Source organism: Macrotis lagotis, chromosome 3 (assembly GCF_037893015.1).
Source record: "Macrotis lagotis isolate mMagLag1 chromosome 3, bilby.v1.9.chrom.fasta, whole genome shotgun sequence".
Lineage (NCBI taxonomy): Eukaryota > Metazoa > Chordata > Mammalia > Peramelemorphia > Peramelidae > Macrotis > Macrotis lagotis.
In genome coordinates this window covers 15,213,729-15,235,859 of record NC_133660.1, presented here as the reverse complement: position 1 = coordinate 15,235,859, position 22,131 = coordinate 15,213,729, and the positions used below count along the sequence as shown (strand labels likewise).

Genomic DNA, 22,131 nt, shown 5'->3' with positions numbered 1-22,131 from the left:
GGCCAAGGAAAGTCTGCTGCCAACAAGAAGCCTTTGGGGTTTGATATGGGAAAGGAAACTGGCATGTGGGCCCACCCCTCCCCCAGCCCCCCTTACCATCCTAGCCCCGGAGGGCTCAGACAGCTCTGCTCCCCAGCAACTCCACTCAGCCTGGGGCACCCCGAGCCCCCGGGGCCCTGCTCCAGCTGCTGCCCGGGGAGGTGTCCAGTGAGCCTCCGAGTCTTCCTCCACTGCTTTCTCTATAGAATGCACTTCCTCCCCCCACCCGTGTGACCCCCCATCTCCCTAGGGGCTCTCAGCTCAGCGAAGCCCTTCCAGGCCACTCTGCCACTCCCCCCTCAGTATCTGCTGCTGACATCCAGGAAAAGACCCCTCTGCTGCCCACTGGGGAGGGAGGGCTTCCAAAACCCCAGCACTCATTCATTCATTCATTCATAGCTCATCTGCCAGGCTTAGAGGGACTGCCTCCAGTCCTTCCCCCCTCCAGCATAAGTCTAGCCTAGGACAAATGGGGTACTCAAGGATGTGAAGGGCCTCCTCTGCTCCAGAATCTGCCCAGACCTGCTGTGAGGGGAGCTCTGGGAGGCTGCAGAGAATCTCCGAGACTCCCCCAGACTGAATTCCATCTCTATTCAAATACATAGGCCTGCTGATCTCAAAGTTCTGTTCCATTCACTGAGAGGCTCTAGCAGCTTCTTAGCTGGACTTTCCTTCTTTCTTTCTTTCTTTCTTTCTTTCTTTCTTTCTTTCTTTCTTTCTTTCTTTCTTTCTTTCTTTCCTTCTTTCCTTCTTTCCTTCTTTCTTTCTTTCTTTCTTTCTTTCTTTCTTTCTTTCTTCCTTCCTTCCTTCCTTCCTTCCTTCTTTCCTTCTTTCCTTCTTTCTTTCTTTCTTTCTTTCTTTCTTTCTTTCTTTCTTTCTTTCTTTCTTTCTTTCTTTCTTTCTTTCTAGTTTTTGCAAGGCAATGGGGTTAAGTGACTTGCCCAAGGTCACACAGCTAGGTAATTAGACTGGATTTGAACTCAGGTCCTCCTGACTCTAGCTAGAGCTGGTGTTCTATCCACTGTACCACCTAGCTGCCCCCAGACAGCAGTCTTTTCAAAGAGATTCCTGCCTTGGTCTTTTTAAAGTGAAGGGCTAAGAAAGTATATATCTCCTTAACTTGGGTATTGGAGGCAAGGAATAGATTCTGAAGCCTGAGAATGCCTTGGGGTGTGGGGTGGAGAGCTCTAGATTTCACCCCTCAGGCAATATCTAGGCAAGCTCCCTTCCCTGCTTGGGGTTCAAAAATCACCTCCTTCCTCCACCTTTTTAGGACCCAGTCCTAGCAGACCTCTGCTCAAAAAAATTCCCTGAAAACTCCCAGGGGCCTGGTGCTCTGTCCTCAACATGATGTGCTACTTGTCCTGCATTGGGAGCTCTGTCCAGGACTTGGCATAGCACGTGCACATAGTAGGTGTTTGTCTACCTTCTGGCAGGCTCACAAACAAAGTAGTTCTAGCAGGTAGGTGGCTAAGCAGGGAGGCACCCTAGCAGGTAGGGAGGCAACCCAGCAAGGAGCTGGCATGCCAGCCCTGGAGCAGCCCAGCCCTTGGGGGAGCACGGCTGAGCCTGTAGGCAGGGCTTTCGGGGCCGCCTCTTCCTCCTCTGAGGGCCACAACACGGCGCTGCCTATCTGTTGTTACTGTTGACTGAGTCGCACCTCAAGAAATTTCAAGATGGCAGATGACAAGCTGCAGCCCAATTCCTAACACTTTTGTCCAAACAACCATACTGCCTCAAATCAAATTTTGGAGCAGCAGAGCCAACAAATGGTCAAAGTAAGCCATTTTCCCCAGCCTAAGACAATGTAGGAAGTCAACAGGAAAGATCTGTGATACTGGAGCTAGGGTTGGCCCAGAGCACACGGGCAGCACCAGGGCAGCCTTGGAGGGGGCTGTAACAGCAGCAGTAGCAGCAACGGCAACAGCACCTTCAGAAGCGCTCAACCCATAGATAGTGAAGGGGCTGGAAAACTGGTCAGAAAGAGATTACAAGAGACTCTTTGTTGGCACCTACTGGCAACTCTATGGTGCACAAGCAGTTCAGGGTCACAATTCCAGGGCCAAGAGGAATGCTAGTGCTTGGGGCTGCAGGGGAGCAGAGGACCTTCTGGGTAAAGACCTGGAGAGCTGTGACCACACCTCTCAATCAGCACTACTTCACCCTGAAAGCATCAAAAACTTGCAGATCTGCAGCTCTGAAAACAATAGAGCTCAAAGACAGAGATATCCCAGGTGAGCAGAGCCCAACTTTAGCATAAAGTTCAAAGTCAAAAAAAAGACCAAAAAAAAGAGAAAAAAGATCAATAAAAAAGAACCCAAGTGACAGGAAGGTAAAGTCACAAACTAAAAATACAATGTGAAACAAAGCATCAAAGAAAAATGCTAACTGGACCCAAACCCAACAAGAATTCCTATAGGACTTATAGAACTAACAATTTAACTTTTTTAAAAAGGTATAAAAATACTGAAGAATGCCTTAAAAAGCAGAATAGGTTGCAGCTAGGTGGCACAGTGGATAAAGCACTGGCCCTGGAGTCAGGAGTACCTGGGTTCAAATCCGGTCTCAGACACTTAATAATTACCTAGCTGTGTGGCCTTGGGCAAGCCACCTAACCCCATTTGCCTTGGAAAAACCTAAAAAAAGAAAAAAAGAAAAAAAAGAAAAGCAGAATGGACCAAGCAAAAAGATACAAAAACGCATTGAAGAAATAATTCCTTAAAAGTTAGATTTGGACAATTGGAAGCTATCAAGATATCAAAAAATACTAAAACAAAATCAAAAGGGGAAAAAATAGTAGAATATGTGATATATCTCACCAGGAAGTAGATCAAAGAGAGATAATCTAAGAATTCTTGGACTACCTGAAAGTCATGATCAAAAAAAGAGCCTATGCATATTTCAAGAAACCTAACAGAAAACTAACCTAATATATTAGATCTGGAGGGTAAAATAAAAATTAGAAGAATCCACTAATCATCTTTTTTAAGAGATCCCAAAACGAAAACTCTCAAGAAAATTATAGTAGAATTCCATAGCTTCTAGGTCAGGGAGGAAATATCACAAACAAACAGAAAGAAATAATGGAAATATTATGGAGTCAGAAGTAAGATCACACAAGATTTAGAGGTTTCCTTCTTAAAGGAATGGAAGACTTGGAATAGGATATTTTGGAAGGCAAAGGTGCTAGAATTACAATCAAGAATTAGCAACCCAGCAAAACAATAAAATTCTTCAGAAGAAAAGATTGGAATTTAGTGAAAGAGAGGACTTTCAAACATTCCAGATGAAAAGACCAGAGCTGAATAGAAAGTTTGACATACAAATACAAGGCTCAAGAAAGGCAAACAAGAAATCTGAAAGTTATTCTAAGGGACTTACTATGGCCAGACTGTTTACATTCCTATATAGGAAGATGATACATGTAACTTCTAAGAACTTTATCATTTTTAGAGCAATTTGGAGTTGACATAAGTAAGTCAACTACGTTGGAATGATCTCCAAAAAGGGATGAGAAAGAGAGATGTTCTAAGAAAAGGGGGAAGGGAGACATAGGATGGGGAAAATTTTCTCACATTAAAAAGACTTACAAGGAAGACTTTAACAGTGTGGGGGGGGAACAGAAGGGGGTGACAGGCAGTTGTTTAAACCTCACTCTCACTGGAATTAGTTTAAAGGTAGAGGAATATATTATATATATAGATGTATATATTTGCATGCACACACACACACACACATACTCAATTGGACATAGAAGGCTATCTTATCCAAAAGGGAGATAGGAGGGAAAGGCCATAAGAGAAGGGGGAAGGGGTAGAGATGATAAAGGGGAAGGTGGATTAAGGAAGGCAATGGTCAACAGCAAAACAGACTTTGGAGGAGGGATAAGATAAAAAAGAGATAAGAAGAATATGCGAAAATACACAAGAATCTTAACTGAATGTGAATGGTACGAACTCAGTCATAAAACAGAAGCAGAGAGCAGAATGGATTAGAAAAAAGAATCCTACAATGTGTTTACAAGAGATACTTAGAAAGACACACAGATTGTTAGGATGAGGGGTTGGAGCAGAATCTAATTAATATACTTTTCTGCTGGGAAAAAACAAAGACAGGGCTTGCCATCATGATCTTAAACAAAACCAAAAATGGATCTAATTAAAAGAGGTAATCAGAGAAACCACATTTTGCTAAAAGATACCATAGACAATGCAATAATAATCAAGAGATTTTATAGCATGTTTCTCTAATAAAGGCCTCACTCCTCAAATGTTTGAGGAATTGAGTAAATTTTATAAAAATAAGCATCATTCCTCAATTGATAAACTGTCAGAGGACATGAACTGACAACTTTCAGAAGATGAAATCAAAACTATGGTCACATAAAAAAATTGCAATCAATATTTAATAGAAAAATGAAAATTTAGATAACTTTGAGTTACCACCTCAAACCTATCAGACTTGCTAAAATGACAGAAAAGGAAAATAAATGTTGGAGGGGATGTGGAAAATGGGACACTAATACATTGCTGGTGAAATTGTGAACTGATCCAAACCTTTTAGAAAGCAATTTGAAACTCTGCCCAAAATGTTATAAATCTGTACATATCCTTTGTCCTAGCAATACCACTACAAGGTCTGTATCTCAAAGAGATTTTTTCTAAAAAGGAAAAGAAAAGGATCTATATATATTCAAAAATATTTATAGCAGCTCTTTTTGTGGTGGCAAAGAATTGGAAATTAAGGGGATGTCTATCAATTGGTGAATGGCTGAACAAGCAGTTTTATATGGTTGTGATAGAATATTATTGTGTTATAAGAAATGTTGAGGGAGATGGTTTTAAAAAACCTATATGAATTGATATAAAGTGAAATGAAAAGAACACAATTATTGTACACAGTAATAACCATGTTGTAATGATGATCAATTGCTAAAGACTTGGCTATTCTGATCAATGCAATGATCCAAGACAATTTGAAAGAACTCACGATGTTAACTTCTATACATCTGCAAAGAGAGAGCTGATGAACTCTGAGCATAAATTTAAATAAAATTTCTTCACTTTTTTTTTCTTTTGCAACATGGCTAAAATAGAAATATGTTTTGATTGATTTCACATGTATAATTAATAACATATTGCTTGTTTTTTCAGTGAGTGAGGGAAGAGAGGGAAGGAGTGAGAGAATTTAACTCAAAATTTAAAAAGAAAATAAAGTTTAAAATAAATAATTTTTTCTTAAAAGACTTAAGGGGAAAAAGCAGTTTCAGGAGCTTCCTATTACCTTTAGGATAAAATACAAACTCAACAATCCACAAGCAAGGAGCTTACTGAGGGCCAGTCACAATGTTAGGCATGAGGGTCTAAGACAAAAGCAACAGTCTGCTGTTCAGCATGGGAGCTATGTCCAGACAGAGGTACAACCGGACAAGACAAAAGATAAATGGGGGGGGGGGGAAGTATGAGAATTTGGGGGTGGGGTCTGGAGAGTATATTTTTTGCATGGGAGCAGAGGCAAGTGGTACAAAGACACTGAGGTGGGAGATGAGTGTTGTGTGGGAAGAGCAGCCCATCTCCAAAGTGTCTGAGCTGTAGAGCACAGAAATAGAAAAAAAGTGGAGAATGATGGTGAGGGGGCTCCAGGTTATAAAGTGACTTTAAATGCCAAACAAAGATTTCTGTATTTGGTACAGGAGATAAGAGGGAGCTTTAGGAGTTGATTGAGAAGGGGAGTGACAGGGTTGAATTGTTGCTTTAGGGAAATGACTTCAGCAGGTGTGTCAGGTGTGTGGGGGATGCAAGGGAGAGGCAGGGGCTCCAAAAGGAAGTAAGATGGGGGGGGGGGGGTTGCTCTCAGGTGAGAGCCAGAGCAAGGGGAAAATCTGAGGAAATACTGAGTGGTGAGGAATTTGAAGTCACAGTAATGGCAAAGGGCAAGGTAAGGAGGGCGAGACATAAGGAGAAAAGGTCAGAAAGGGAAAGGTCAGAGTTCTGATGGAAGAAGGGCAAGGACAGTGTGGGTCAGGGGGTCTCAGGCAGCATCCAAATGAATAGTAAAGTAACATCTAGGGGAAGCAGGGTGTGTGTGGGGGAGGACCTGTGAAGAGTAGCAAACCAATGGATCGGGGGCAGCTAAGTGTTGCAGTGAATAGAGAACCAGCCCTGGAGTCAGAAGGACCTGAGTTCAAATGTGACCTCAGACACTTAATAATTACCTAGCTGTGTGACCTTGGGCAAGTCACTTAACCCCATTGCCTTGCAAAAATATAAAAAAATCCCAAACCAATGCATCTAAAGGAACATGAAAGGAAAGGGTAAAAAACAAAAGGGATAAATGAATAGATGGATGAATAACTAACAAACCAGATAATACAGATAATACAATATCAGATAATACACATCAGCATTTCCACATCTTACCAATAAAACCCATCAGCAAGAGAAAGAACAATTTCATTTAAAATAACTGGAGCATAAAATACTTGAGAGGCTACCTGCCAAGACATACCCACAACATACCCACAACAACCTACAACATGAGGACAATTATAAAACATTCTTTATACAAATAAAGTCAGAACCAAATTTATTGGAGAAATATTAATTGCTCATAGTAGGCTAAACCAATAAGATAAAAATGACATTATCTAAATTAAATTACTTATTGTGTGCCATGTAAATCAGACTGCTAAAGTAGAACTAGAAAAATTAATTGCAGAATTCATCTTTGGGGCCAAAGGTCAAGGGAAATAATGAAAAAGTGGGCTGTACCAGCTCTCCAAGTATAATGCAAAGCAATCATTAAAATGATTTGATCCTGGTTAAGAAACAGAGAGGTGGCTCAGCCTAACAGACTGGGTACAATATAAACAATGAAGTTAGTAACCTAATATTTAATAAACCCAAAGAACTCAGGTAATGATTCACTACTTGATAAAACCTGTGGGGAGAACCAGACAATAGTCTGGCAGTCCCTCATACCAGATACCAGATAAACTTGAAACTACTACATGACAGCTATTAAAGGTAAAACCATAAACAAATTTGAGGAATAAAGGGAAAAAACCTATTAAATATATGGATAAGGGAAGAGTTCCTGACCAATCCAGAGATATAAAGACTTACAAAAAATGACAAGGACGATTTTGATTACAAAAAATCTACTACATAGGATTATATGGGGGTCAAGGGTGAGGAAGGAAAATCTTTGTAGCAAGTTTCTGATAAAGAACTCATTTTCAAGGTATACAAGGAGTTGATTCAAATGTATAAGAATAAGAGCCTTCTCCCAATTGATAAACACTCTTAAGGATATGAACAGTCAATTCTCAAGGGTTGTATCCCAGGCTAGCCAAAGCCTGAAGAGAATGCTTGGAATCACAAAAAATTGCAGAGGTGAACACTGAAACGACCCTCTGATTCTACCTCACACTCTTCAGTTTGGCAAAGAAGATAAAAGGAAAATGAAAGTTAGATGGGCTACATTAATGCAGTGTTTGAGGAGTTGTGAACAGGTCCAGTCATTCTGGACAAAAATATAGAATAATCCCACCAATAAACTGCATGCCTTTGGAGCCAGTGAGGCCAGTAAAAGGTTCATACTACAGAGAGATCAAAGAAAGAAGCAAAGATCCTACATGTTCAAAAACATTTATAGAAGCTCATTTTGTGGAGGTAAGAAACTAGAAACTAAGGGGCATGCTGAGGAATGGTTCAACAAAATGTGGTAAATAAATATGCATGTTGTAAGAAATGATGAAGAAGAAGGTTTCAGAGAAATCTGGGAAGACTTGTATGGACAGATGAAGAGGGAAGTGAGTTCACTAAGTGAACCATTATATCAATATTGTAAAAACAAACAACTTTGAAAAACTTAAGAAGTCTGTCTGATCAACCCAATGACCAACCATAATTAAAGAAGTCTCATAAAAAATATTGCCTACTTCATGACAAGGAGGTTTTATGTGAAAGGACAAATGCATTTTTGAAATGTCCAACATGGATATTTGTTTTGTTTGACTATTCTTATATCAGAAAATGTGTTCTGTATTTTTTCCTTTCTTTGTCTGCTCTTTTTTTCCTCTAGTGGATGGAAGGGGAGGAGGGAGTTTGAAGGGGAAAAAAATAAATGCTTGACAATGAAAAACAAGATAGAAATGTACTTTTAAAATAAATAAAATGAAGGGAAGTATATTAATTATGGAACAGGCAATCTAGAGGGCACAATGGAAGGAATGTACAGAGATGTGGTGTCATGTGAAGGGGTAGAGATGAGGAAGAATGGAAGTTGGGGCTAGGGGTGGCATTTATTTCTAGCCAGTCAGTAATTAAATATCAGAAGGAGTGGAAGAACAGCAAGTGGTGGAAGATTTGTAGTCACAGTGGTTAACAATGGATAACAGATGACTGGAAAATGGAAACAGAGCTTTAGCCTCCAAGTTACATGAAAGGAGAACTCCACCAAGGGCAGTGATGGTGGTAGTGGTGATAGTGGTGATGGTGGTATTGGGTGCTTGTGTCTGGAGCTCTGCCAATCTCTTCCTTGGGGAATTGGTACAGGAATGGGCTGGTGAGGTACCTTGCTACACAACATCCCATCTGATCCCTCTGCTCTTGCCAAAGCTAGTCCCCCTTACCTAGAACACATCCCCTGGTCCCCTCAGAATTCCCACTTCCTTCCCTTTAGACTCCACTCCAGGTCACCTCCAGCCCAAGGCTTTTCCTGATCCCTCAGGCAAACCACTCCCCTACCACCTGCCATATTGAACCTCTTATATCAACTTGTGTGTATTCTGTACTCCTGTAGTTGGACACACATTGATTTACTGGAATGAAAAAATTTAACTTTTCTTAGAGTGAATTCTGTCTCGGCTCTGTCTGTCTGTCTGTCTGTCTCTCTTTTTGTCTCTCCCTCTCTCTGACTTTACCAGCTCCATGAATCCAATGGTACTTTCAGCTCTCTACATTCAGCCATATACCCTAACCACTTTCCTGACCTCTGGCCCACTATCAACAACTGCCTAGTTGAAAATCAATCAATCAATCAATCAATCAATCAGCATTCATGAATTTTTCCTATGCGATTAATTGACCCAATGGGAACTCTTCCAGCCTCCAACTTCATTACCCAGAAGTGCATGCCAAGCTTAATTACTTACTGATTGATTGAGGGGCCCTCTGCTTCACCCTGTGGTCTGTACGGTGAGGGCAGTGGCCTGCCTGGCCTCTCAGAGGAGGAGTGCCCCAGGCTGCCTCTATTCTAACATAAACTGGACAGCCCTGCTCATTCTAAAATCAGTGACCCCATAAAAGCAACCCAAGCAGCCCAGTGTTACTTGGAGGAAGGAATCAGAACACAGTTGAGCTTTTGAACACAGTCCAGAAAAGTAAAAAGCACAAAGCTTTGGGGTGGGGCAATATGAAGGGGAAGGGGAGGGAAGAAGGAAGGATTTATTCAGCCTTGGGCCCTGGGCTAAAGATTTTGTAAACCTATTCTCTTCTTTGGCCCCTTCTCCTACATCTGTCCATTCCCCAGTCTCCAGCCTCCCCAAGCTCAAACACATGCCAGCTATATTGGGGTCACATGCCAGAATAGACCCAGCTCAGCCCCTCACAGCCCAGCCAGCAGGGGTCTCCCACTCAATCCTCATTAAGGGACTGAAGCTATATAGAGCTTTGGGGTGGTGGGCAGCACACAACCCGAGGATCCTTTCCTAGCCTGGATTCAAATCCCAACTCTGCTGCAATCGCTGATCAGCCAGTGGACTTGACCAATTGTCTTTCCTTCTCTGAGTCAGAATGGGTGGGACTCAGGGTCCACTGACAGCTTCCACAGAAGGGGGGGGGGGGCTGAGAGCAGGGTTCAGAAGCCTAGCACAGCCAGGCACAGCCAGCCCTGGAGTACACACCAGCTGTGCCCATCTGGGCAATGCCAGGGAACACTCCTATGGAGCTGGGGGGGGTGGGGGAGGAATTCAGATGGGTCCTCCATCATTCTCTAGGAGAGTCCCAAAGCCAGTGATGGCACAATCAGGAACCCCTGGGGACCCTCCAAGGATCTCATTACCTGAGGCAAAGAAGGCCAGAGGAGCCTGAATGGGCTGGGAGTAACAAATAATGAGTAAGGGTCTAACCCCTGCCAGGGGCCTTGCAGAAGGCAAAAATAGGAGGACTGAAGTCTGCTCACTTGACCACAACAGGAAAAACTGGGGAAAGCTGGAAAAACAGACTGGCTGTAGGCCTCAGATCAGCAAGAGGGTGACGGGCTTCCCTAGACATCACAGATCAGGCCCAACCCAACTGGCCTTCAGGGTGCTCTGGCCTTGGGGAGTTGCCATCACCCCTGCTCTCCAGGATGGGATTCTCCATCCATTCAAGTCTCCCTGTCAGGGCCCTAGGATCACTTGTCAATAATATCCTAGAGGGGAATCCCTCATCTGGAAAACAGACCAGGAGGGATTGTAGAATCTCCCAATCCTAGCAATAGAGGGGAAAAAGAGAAAGACCTTTCATCTGTTGTCTGGAGCAGTCAGGGGTCTTACCCCTCTTGGTGTGTTCACACCCCCACTCCTGTGCCATTTTCCATTCCCCTCCCACCCAACATTTCCATTTCTACTGTGGCTCCTGACTCATCTTATATCCAAACTCAGCTGCCACACTGAAGCGTGGATACTTGGTCAAATGCACAATAGTCAGTCTCTTGTTGCTACTCTTTTCTCTGGTTAAGAGAATGATCCTTGAAATGGAAAAGGTCAAGAGAAAGATGAGAAGGGAAGAAGGATGGAGACAGGCAGAGAATGCCTACATTCAAAGACTCCAAGTCGCCTGGCCCAGGCAAGCATCCTTCGGCCCACAAAATGGCCCAGTCACAGCCAGTGATGTTAGAACAGCACAGGGAATGGGGAAGTGTCCCCAGATAGGAGAAAGGGAAGAGGGAAGGAGTGAATTTCCAGAAAAAGAAAAAAAAAGAAACAGTTTGTCAACACTAGGTCAGAGAGCTTGACTTCAATTCCTGTTTAGCCAATTATAAAAGGATGGTTAGAGGAGAACTAGAAAGGGAAGCAGTGATGAGGGAGAACCAGGGAGTTCACAAGAGCAGATTGTACCAGGTTGACTTGGCTACCCTTTCTGCCTGGATCCTGAGAAGCTATAGCCCTTCCTAGAGGGCATCTGCCATTTGCTCCTGAGGATCTTCATAGACGATTCATCAGCCTGTATGGGCAGGGACATGCTGGTCAACATTTAGTAACTGATTCACTGGGGGGAAAGGAGGGACATATGACATCTTTTTCAGTTTAAACTGTCTGATTAAAATGTCCTCCATCACTTGTTCTAACTTGGCCTCTTGAAAATCACCAAATGGAAAAAAAAAAAGCTATTAGGAGAAACCTGTCACTAGAGAGACAGGCAGATCACACAGAAAGACAGAGTTGGACCTGGCCACAAAGATGGTTAGCCTCTGGACTGAAGAAGCTAAAGGACCCTTCTCAGAACAATGTTTTTAAATGCATAAAACAAGATCCACAAAAGGAAGCCAATTCCATTGAATGCAGTTATCTAAATATTTAAAAAATAAAGGTTCCCAGATCCCCAGGTTAAGAATCTCTGTCAGCGAAGACAACTAGCATTACAAATGACCAGAAATTCCTATTAGGCAGACATAATATGCAAACATAGAATAAGAAAGGCAAGGAGCCAGGACTAATACCAATGGTCAAAAATGTCAGATTCATGGATGGGAAGTAAGCAATGAGATCCGAATGTGAAAAGGTAAATTAGCATTCCCAGGTTGATAGGCCCCATGACCACCAGCCTTCTGGAAGGCTATCTTATGAAAGAGAGGCTAAATAGTCAAAGAAGGAGGGGGGAAAGATAAGACAGGGTCGACAAGCACATCTTGGGGAATGAGCAAGTCGTGAGAATCTTCAGACACCAGGCATGCCAGGGAAGATGAACCCCAGATAAAGGCAGGACTACAGAGACTCAGAGTGCTGAGGCTCTGGGGGGCCCTCGGGAAAGCTGGGGTGGGGTTCCAAAGGCAGCGTGTGCTGGGAAGCGCCTGTCTCTTTCTAGGGGATGCACCTGACTTTCTACACAGTCTGGAAGAGCCCAGAAGAAGGTGACCCCATCCTTGGGTAACGCCACATCTTTCTGAAAAGGTCAGCAGGCTTGGCTGGAGGCACAAGGTCCCAGCCCTGCAGCTCAGTGGGTCCCCAGTGGTTGCCCTATTCCTTCTGCATGGCTGGTTCCTGGGTGTGTTGGGACTGGTCCTAGGATAGGGTTGTACTCCAGAAGCTTAACTATGTGCTCTCAAGTCTACCCTGGCTGGCATTCATTAGGCCATAAGCCCCTCCTCCTACAACATCTGCAGATCCTAGAGCTGAGAGGGTCCCCAAGACCACTGAGTTCAACCCACTCATTTTACAGAACAGGAATTCAAGATACAGGGAGGGAAAGGAACCTGGCCAGTTAACAAGAGTAGGAAGCAGGATTTGCATCCAGGTCTTCCTCTAAGTCCAACACCCTGTAAGCTCTACCATCCTGCCTCAAGCAGTTGCCACTGTGGGCAAAAACTCTTCAAAGCAAGCTGGCAGTGCACCAGTGCTCTTGCCTCCATGGCTAGAGATGGGCCACAAGCAGATCTGTATACACTAGGTCTCAAATCCCATGGAGCAGCTCAGAGAAAGCCTGGTCATCCACACCCAAGCCCAATAACACCTGATCTCCACTGCAGGTCCTAATTGAGGCCTGACCTAGTCGGGTTTCTATGGCAACTTGGATTCCATCCCAATGGCTGGGACTCTCAGACAAGTCAGCTTGAATTGCTGGGGTTCAGACACTCTCCTGGGAGTGGACCAGGCTAAACCCTACTGAGGGGAGGAGATGGGGAGCAAGTTCATTTGTCCAAAACAACGGCTTTCTAGCCTCACCCAAGCTAAGGAGAAAGACCCAAGCAACACGGCCCTTCCTTCTGCCCTGGCTGGGTTTGCTCAATCTGGCCTCTGACTGGGTCTGAGCCTTCCACCCAGTGATCAACAAGTGAGTGTCCAGCACTGCTAGACTGAAAGTCAGAAAGGCCTGGCTCCCAATCTCTTCTCAGCCACACGAGGAAATCATTTTCTGTCTATAAAAAGTCCCTACCTCACAGAGCTGTTGGTGAGAGAACCAGATTGGATGGTAGCCCCAGCATACTGAGTGATGGAAATGTTGCATTTCCAAGGAGCCACAGTGGTTGGTTGTCCCCCCCACCCCCATGCCTGATCAGAGCCCTTAAGCAGACCCTTTCTTACTTAGAGAAAGCCCAGTGGCTCCACCTCCTAGAGAATGACCATCTCAAGAATCAACATGCTTTCTCCTTGGAAAAACCCCCAAACTTTAATGTGATGATGATCAAAGAAATTTTTCCCAGAATGAGAATTCCAAGAGCAGATTTAAAAGGATTGTTCCCTTCTCTTGTCCTTCAGAAGGTATTCTGAAATGGAAGGAAAGAGAAAGTCACGGTGGGGAAAGCAGAACAAGAGTTGCTGCTTCTCTGTCCCCAGCTTCCTTCCGGGGTCTCCTGGGAGCATCTCCAAATGTGCAGACATTCCCAGGTTCAGGATGTTCTCACCTCCCCGGCCCTCAGACCACTAAGTCCAAGGATTTCATCTGACAGAGGCCAAGGAGTGCCAGGACTCAGCCAAGGCCACTCAACTGGTTAAGTGCTGGAGGCAGGACTCTCCTCCAAGTCCTTCCTGACCCAGAGCCAGCCCCTCGGCTCATGGTTCATATTCTCTCTCCCCTCTACTTCCAGGGGTCCTCCTCTTTCAGTCTCACTGCCCCCCAAACAGCATGCTGTCCAAGTTGACCTCTGACTTGGACTCTATTTGCTGGTTACATTAGTGCTGATGAGCACAATCTATACCACACAAACTCCAATCTGGCCCTGGTGTCCAGGACCTCTTTTGGTCTTTCTCTCCAAGACACAAAAAACATTAAGTGACTTGAGAAACCTGAGCCAGGCTATGATTAAAGGTTGAATCCACATGGTAGGCAAGCCAACCGGTGGAGACAGTAAGCATCTTAGGGAGAGAGAAGAGTCCTGAGAACCCCCTGTCCCCCAGAGAGGCAGCACCCCTCAGACTGCCCATCCTACCCAAGACTGGCCCCACAACCACTATTCAAGGAGGACTCCCAGAAGGCATCAGTTCCCTCGCTAACCACCAACCAGCCACCATCCAAATGGGAAAGCCAACTGAGTGGAGGCAGCACATGCCAAACAAGTCAAACCACCCTGACTACCCTTCTCCCTCACTCCTGTAAAGATAACTCATCCTACTCATCCCAGGCAAGGCCTCGGAGTCCTCCAGACTCAGCTCAAGTCCCTCCCCCATTGTATAGAGAGGTCAGGCCTTGGCTACCCTTTCTTCAGGGTTGAGAAAGACAGGTTCTCCCCTTCAGTGCCCTTGGGTTATTAAATGCTTCAGCATCAAAACAAGACCATCAGGGGAGTGAAAACTGAAGAGGATAACACCCAGGAACCAGCCATTAGCTTTGCAGCTAATGATCTCCTGGTTCCCAGCCTCTCCAGAGGATGTCTCCTCATTAAGGATCCCCTCCACAATCCTATGCCCTTTGATCTCACAGAGTCCATAGAACCAAGAACTGGAAGGGCCCCTGAGACCATTGAGTTCAACCCACTCATTTTACAGGGCAGAAATTGAGGCACAGTGAGAAAAAGGAGTCTGACCATGGCACCACAACTAATGCATGTATCATTAGGAAAGGGCTTCTGTGGAGCAGCCCGGGCTGCCCAGTCCTTCTGCCAATAGTCTCACTGTTCAGCCCCAAGTACGGAGCTTGGTGCATGTTCACTTAAGTCCTGACTCCATCCATCCATTCACCCATCCACTCAACCACCCACCCATCCACCCATCCACTCAATCACCCATCCATTCACCCACCTACTTGCCCACCCATCCATTAATCCACTCACCCAACTCATCTATCCACCCACCTTGCCACCCACCCATCCATCCATCCATCCACCTATCCACTCATCCAGCCATCTAGCCATCCATTCATCTAGCCATTCACTCACTCAAAGGCACAAGATATAAAAGCTAGCTGAAGAGGTGGCCTCCCAGACAGCCCTAAATCTTCAAAGCCAGAGAAAAATACCCACAGCCACCTTGAGACCATGCATGGGAAGCCCACAGCAGGATCCTCCCTCCCCAGGCCAGCCCAATATTACCTCATTTGACAGAGGAAATAACTGAGGCTCTGGGAGTATTGCCCAAAGAGGTTGAAAGCTCCTCTTGGGGTGGGGCAGCATGGATGGGAGGCAAGGGTGCAAGCTCCTAAGGATGAAGTCCAGGCTCCACAGTCCCCCTCAGTGGTCTCTGAGGCCTGGCTTAGCTCCAGAGCTGAGGTGCTGGCATCTTGCGGGCCCTCTGTAGATAAATCCCAGGCTTCCTGCCAAGTGCCACCTTACCTGGACTTTGGAGGTGGGGGTGGTGGGGAGAACTTCTCAGTTCTGCTCCTGTCCTTGGGGAACTCAAAGGCGAAGGAGGCTGACTTGCACATGCCAAGCCCAGTTCCTCCCTCGGGTCGGCTTGGTCGCTCAGAGATGCTCTCTGCCCTGGGTCGCTGGTTGAGGCTGGCCATCGTCTCCATCTCTCTAGCCGTTCCTGGGCTGAGCGGCCCTGAATCCAGTCCTTCCTCACCCTCTTCCTCCTCAATCCTGCCCTGGTAGGTCCGGGCCCCAACCTGGAAACGGGGCCTTCTCTGGTCCCAAGACAAAGACTGAGCTGGCATCAGGCAACGGCTGAGCTCCCTGGCACTGGAGGAAGAAGAGGAGGAGCAGGATGAGGACCAGGTATCTGTGGGACCTGGAACAGCTGATGGGCACCAGTACCCCTCCTTGAGCTGGGTGAGAGAGTCCTCTGGGGAGCCAGGAGACACCCCGGGGCTCCCCTTGCAGACTTTGGGGGGGATAGCCGGGCATCTTCTTCCCAGGTCCTCAGCCCTGGGGTCAGGTAGCCAGCTGTGAAGTAGCTGCTCCCTTGGACTGCTCTCTACTGTTCTCATGGAGGCATCTTCCAAGCCTGGCCCCAGGTGCCCACAGTCCCACTGCACACCCACTGCAGAGTCAGGGCTGCGCAGGTGGATGGTGCGCTGGTCATCCTCTGTGTGAGCAGCCACGATGGTCAGCTTGGTGGTCACCTGGGAGGCTGTATCAGACCTGGGCCTCCCATGGCTCCAGTTGCCTCCTACTGCCTCCTGGCCTTGGCTGTGCCCAGCCCTCTCACTGGTGCCCAGCAGGTTGGAGGATGCTGGGCATGGCTTTTTCCTCTTGGTTATCTCAGCATAGATGGGCTCCGGTGAGCCACATTCACTAGGGTGGGCTGGGAGCCCTGGGGCCTTGCTGGAGCTCCCCCTGTTTGGGTCTGGGCCATGGGGTCTCCTCAGCTCGGGTGGCCTGGAGAGGGAGCAGTAGGCACTGTCTGTAGGCCTGGCAGGGGGGCCAGACAAGCCATCGGACAGGCTGGCTGCCTCCAAAGCCTGGGGCAACTTCTGGGCCAAGATGAAGGGGCAGCTGGTCTCTGTAGGGGGGTGGTAGCAGCGTCCCCGGTCCTCCTCCCGGGGCATGGTAGTCTCATCTGCTCCCCAAGGCCCAGCACCAGCCTTTGGGTGCCCACATCTGGGGCCCAGGCCTATTGGCGGCACCGGCAGATTGCCAGCTGGACACCAGTCAGCAATGGAGCAGTACTCGCCGCCCTCAAGGTCGAGGTCTCTGCCAACTGATGGCTGAAGATCCTTGTCCCTGGTTGCAGCCTGCCCACCTCCAGGCCGGGGCCCGGGAGTGCCCCTGGCCCTCTCCAAGAAGGCAGCCAGTTTCTGGTGGAAGCCCTGGGGGATAGGGGGAGATGATTCTTGACAGGAAGGAGTGGCACCGTCCTCAGGGCCTCCTTGGTCCAGGGAAGAGGAGGAATCTTTGCTCCCTACCCTTGCCAGGCTGGACAGAGCCAGCCGGGAGCTGATGGCAAGGTTGTGAGGGCTGAGGCCGCTACTGGAGAAAGTCTGCTTGCTGTCTTGGGGCTCCGGGAGGGGAAGCTTGCTGGGCGTGGGCCTCCAGAGCACCTGGACAAGTCCAAGGGTCAGAGACAACTATTAGGGAGGGAGGGAAGAAGGGAGGGAATTGTTTGTGGGACAGGAAGGAGAAAGCAGGAGGCTACCCCCCTCACCCCCCAGCCCCCTCTGGCCCAGCCTGCAGGGAGGTTCAGCAGCATCCAACCTGAGCCCCCAACCCTGGTCCAGTATTGAGGCTCAGCTGTACCAACCCCCAATCCCACCCCCCGGCAGGGTAGTGAGAATCAACAGCACCTGACCCCCCCTACCTGGCTGAGCAGCACCCTGTCCGACCCCCCACTCCATTCCAGCTGTAACACTCACCAACTCCCACCCCCACCCCAATCCACAGTGGGGATTAGCAGAACCCAGTCCAACCTTCTCTGACCCGTCCCTGGGTGAGAAGGGACCGGGTCGCTGAAGCTTGTGAAAATGGGCAGCAAGCAAGCCACCCAGGAGTCTCAGTTTCCTCCTGTCAAATGAGGGTACTCCCATGCTCCCGCCTTGGGGCAGCACTATACAAAAGAGGAAACAGGCTGCCTAAGAGATGAGGTGACCTGCCCAAGGGGGTCCAGAGCTTTTGACACCAGAAGCAGAGCCTGACCATTAGGCAACACTGCCCCCTCCTTTTCTGGTGCAGAGAGCAAAAAAAGGAAAAAAAGGGAGGAAAAGAAAGGGAAAACTAAGCATGTATATGTCACCTACTGTTTACCAGGCACTAAGTACTTTGCAATATCTCCTTTGTTCTTCACCTCGTTCATTTTATCATTTTATCAACAAGGAAACTGAGACAGAAAAAGTGAAGTGACATTTGTGAGTGTCTGAGGCTGCATTTGAACTCCGGTCTTTTCGCTCTGAGCCCAGCCCTTTGCCACCCTACCTTTTGACCTGTGTTCACTCCACTGAGGCACTGGGAGCAGGCAACAAGCCAAAGTTCACTTCCAAAGAACTTTATCAGCAAGCTTTCTGGTAGGGCCCTCTGCCAGCACTCAGGGCTCCACCCGGCCTTAGTTTCCTTAGCTGTCATTGGGCATCTGGGGGACCTCTGAGGTCCATTTCTAGTCCTGTGTCTAGGAACAGACAGGGAGGGCTAGCCCCTGCTCCAGTCCCATGAAGGATGGAGTAGCCTCATCTCAGAGGAGTCAGCCAAAATCCCCAGAGGTGGGAGAAGCTGCAGACCTGAGGCTTCAGAGCCAGTGATCTGGACCAATAGGAGCCCCTCCCTCCAGAGAGACCAGAGGAGCTGAGGTCTTGGAAGGACCCTGAAAAGCCAGGGAGACCAAGCACACCCATCAGACAGATATGCAAACTGAAGCCCAGGGAGGGAAGGGAAGGCCACGCTATTTATGATTCAAACCCAGCTTCCTCCGACTCCAGATCCACAAGCCTCAAGTGGAGGGAAAGCTACAGTTCTGGAGCTAGAAGACGTGTCCCTTCCTGGCTCTGGGACCTTGGGGATCTCCCCTTGTCCCTCTTGGAGCCTCAAGTGCCCAGAAGGTCCCAGAGCCAGGATGCTCTGCTTTACCTGTGGGTCCTCCGAGTTGGCGTCCACCCCTGCCCAGGGGTCGGCACTCTCTGCACTCATCATGGTGGGCTTCACCGCGATGGTGGGTTTGGCACAAGGGAAGGGGCCATAGCCCTCCTCCTCTGGGGGACCCCTTCTGGGGGGTCCAGGCTGCGGCCTGTGGTCACTCTGCAAGCAGAAGCAATTCTTGCAGGAGCCCGGCTTCCAAACGTGCTCCACAAACTCATTGCACACAGACATCTTCAGGACCCCGGAGGTCAGAGAGTCACTCTGGTGCATCTTAGATGGGAGGTGGCTGGGGTCATCCTGGGCCACACTCTCCATTAGGACCTACGCTTGTCATTCATGTGCTCCCTGCAAAGAGAGGTCAGATGTGGGCCCCGTCAGTGACTCTTCACCCCCAGACACAGATGTTGTGTGGCTGCCATCCACCGAGCAGGCCTGACCAAGAGCTGAGGGAAGCAGAGGACCTGGTTTCAAATTCCAGGCCTCTGTGGCCTGGCTTGGACCAGATGGTCTCTTCTAGGATGACTGGAAGCAGCTCCCTTCCTCTCCCTGTGCCTCAGTTTCCCCCTGTGTAAAGTGAGAGGGTGCTGCCAAAATACCCACTGTGCAGCTGGACAGCCTGCCTATAGAGGCGTGCCCCAGAGAGCTTCCCTCCTGTCCTGTCTATGGGGCCAGGCCCGGTTCGCTCTTGCCTTCTCAGTTATTTGTGCCCTAAGGCTCCTCTGGGCAAAAGAGTTGAGTCTGAACTGGGTGTGGAGTGGGGGTGGGGGGGTGGGGAGGGGGGTTAAGAGGAAGGTAGAAGACAGCCCTGCCCTAAAGTGGGGGTGGGTGTGACACACCCAAGGCCCAATACTCAGGCGCTCTGCCCAGTATGAAGTGCAGCATGCCCGGCATCAGGGACAGAGTGAACCTGGCAGTGCCACTCAGGAAAGGTCGTGGCCCTAAAGGTAAGGGGGGGGGGGCCCTGCCACTTACCAAAGGATGGGGGAGGGATGAGTCCTGGTCCTCAGGAAGCCCCAGGGTCCTCTTGGGAGGGCCAGGGAGTCCTGGGCTGTAATGTTGCCAGAACGAGCCACATGACCCTGAGCAAGTCCCTCACCCAGTTTGCCTTTTTGCTCATCTGTAAAATGAGCAGCAGCACCCCTACTCTTTGAGGGACCTCCTAGGCCTGGCACATGCAGAGATCTGCCACACAAAGGGCAGCCTCCCCAGGCTCTAACAGAGACAGCAGCCTCTCTGGGGCCCTGAGGTGCACTGCCCGTACAGGAAACAGAGCTGTCTCCTCCCCTGGCCTAGCCTGGGCCCGTGTCCTGGCCTTGGAGGAAGGCCTGCTTTGACTGTCCCAGAACCAAGCATGCCGTGATGCCAAGGATGGTCTAGGTAGGTAGAGATCACCGTCCCCCTCCCCCCTACAGACCTCTGCTGGCCGGGCAGCCTGAATGCCTCCATCTCCTCACATGCCCAACTGGAAGCCTCTCAAGCTCTTTCTAGCCGTCTGAAAGATGCTAGCCCAGAGCCAGGGCCTTCCCTGGGAAAGCCTGGGTTCCCAGGGTGCCTTCACCCTGCTCCGGCTAACCTGTGAAGGCAGGCACCTTGCCAGCCTGCATTCCATACCTCTGAGGAGAGAGGAGGCCTGGGGATTACACAAGACCCCGCCAGCTGCGGGGGAGCCAGGGAGGCTGTGGAGGAAGAGGATGGGCAGCTCTCCGGCTGGGCTCCAATAAGAAGGCATCGGGGTCCTCGCGGATGTCCACAGGAGGGTTCCTGGAAGGCCGCCCCGTGGGAGAGGGTGGCCGGGGACCCCTCAGGCAGACAAAGGCAGCACCCGACCAAGTTTCTCCGGTCCTCCTCTAGAAGGATAAAAAACTGACCCATAACCTGGTCTTTGAATGGATGGGCCAGAGTCCCCTGCCCAGGAAGGGACTCCTGGCGGAGGGAAGTGTGTGTGTGTGAGTGCATTTCCACCCCCAGCTGGCTGGGGTGAGTTATGGAGGAAGTGACAGCCTTTCGGCAGGATGGGGGAGGGACAAGTCAAGTCATGATGACCCCCGAGCCGCAGAGGCTGCTGTCCTGCCCTGTAATCTAATCTCCAGGCAGGAATGCCGTGGAACACCCCCTGCTCCCGGACCCGGCGGGCTCCCCGCCCCCACGGCCCCCAGAAGGGAACACCAGCTTCGAGGGCTCTGCTGGCAAATCCCTGGGGTTCAGAGAAGAACCGTCCCCCCAAAAAAGGTTGATTGGCAGGTAAAAGCACATGGAGGGTGGGGGAGGGAGGCCGGGGGACGGCCAGCGGGGCCAGGCCTCCAGCCATGGGACCAAGACCAGCCAAGCGGCCTGACCCTCTCTGGAACTCAGTTTCCCCCTCTGTGAGACAGGGTGACTCCAAGGAGAGCGGGGGTGCTGAGGAGGCGGACCAGAGCCCTTGCTGGGAGCCTCCGGCAAGGCGGCAGGGAGGGCCAGGGCCAGATTGCGGGGAGGGGGGCATTGCCTACCTCCGGCCCTTTGCTCCTGCCGCTGCCAGCTCTCCCTCGCCCCCTGACGCCTCTGGGCCCCCGCCTGGGCCCCCTGCCTCGACCTCCCCGGCTGTCCCTCCCAAGTTCTCTTCCCTCTCTAGCGAGTCCCCCAAGAGTTGATGAGTTTTTGGGGCGGCCAGGGGCCGGGGACCCGGGGAGGGGCGCATCACCCCCTCCCCTCGATCCTCTTCCCTTCTCCCCGGGCCCGGGCCCAGTCCTATCCGCTCCCGGCTTCCCCCACGCGGCTTCCTCGCCCCGACCCGGAGGCCAGCCGCTGCCTCAGTTTCCCCGTCTGCGCTCGGAGCTCCCCGCGGCCCGGGGACTCACCTGCCGCCGCCGCCGCCGTCCCCTGGAGCCGCCGAACCGAGCCGGGCCCCCCGGGCCGCCAAGCCCCCGGCCCGGACACCGGGGGCATTGTTCCCGGGGCGCGCAGGCGCGCGTGTGCCCGCGCGTGTGGCCGCGTGTGAGTGTGAGCGCCCGGGGGGAGGCGCCCCCCCCCCCCCGCCGCGTGCACCGAGCCCCCCCCCCCCCCGCCGCCGGCCCCGCCCCCAGGGCCCCGCCCCTCGGCGCCCCCCGCGGGGCACCCGCAGCCAGAGTCTGGCCCCCGGCACGCCCCCATCCGCGAGCACTTCACACCAGAGCGCCCCCCCCCCCGTGCCGGTCCCCCCTCCCCCGGCAGAGAGCCACTGGGGGTGCGGGGAGCCCCGCCGCCGCGGAAGGGGGGGTGGGCGGGGACTTGGAGGTCTCCCTCGGCTCCCCCCGCCCCGGAAGGCTGGGACCCCTCTCTCGGCGGTTGGCTGCAGCACCCCCAGAGAGCCAAGGAAGCACCGCCCCCCCCCCCAGACCCAAAGGACTGAAGCGTCCGGAGTCCCTCCGGATCTAAGGAAGGGCCCTCCAGGACCCAAAAGGACCAAAGAAATCCTACCCCCCCCAGCACACC

The 22,131-nt window shown here is 50.0% G+C and overlaps 1 protein-coding gene across 3 annotated transcripts in view; it reads right to left on the bottom strand.

The window, feature by feature from the left end:
• Positions 1-21,060, bottom strand: part of PRAG1 (PEAK1 related, kinase-activating pseudokinase 1) — a 49,798-nt gene extending 28,738 nt beyond the window's left edge. Inside the window, exons 1-3 of one of the 3 annotated variants that reach the window (XM_074228161.1) lie at positions 19,654-21,060; positions 18,673-19,026; positions 15,511-17,159 (exon numbers count right to left, since the gene is read on the bottom strand). In XM_074228161.1, coding sequence (XP_074084262.1) covers positions 15,511-17,159; positions 18,673-18,996 — 1,973 coding nt within the window. In that variant the 5' untranslated portion in view covers positions 18,997-19,026; positions 19,654-21,060. The other 2 variants (XM_074228160.1, XM_074228162.1) reach the window with 2 other exon arrangements.
• Between the last annotated feature and the right edge of the window lie 1,071 nt (positions 21,061-22,131).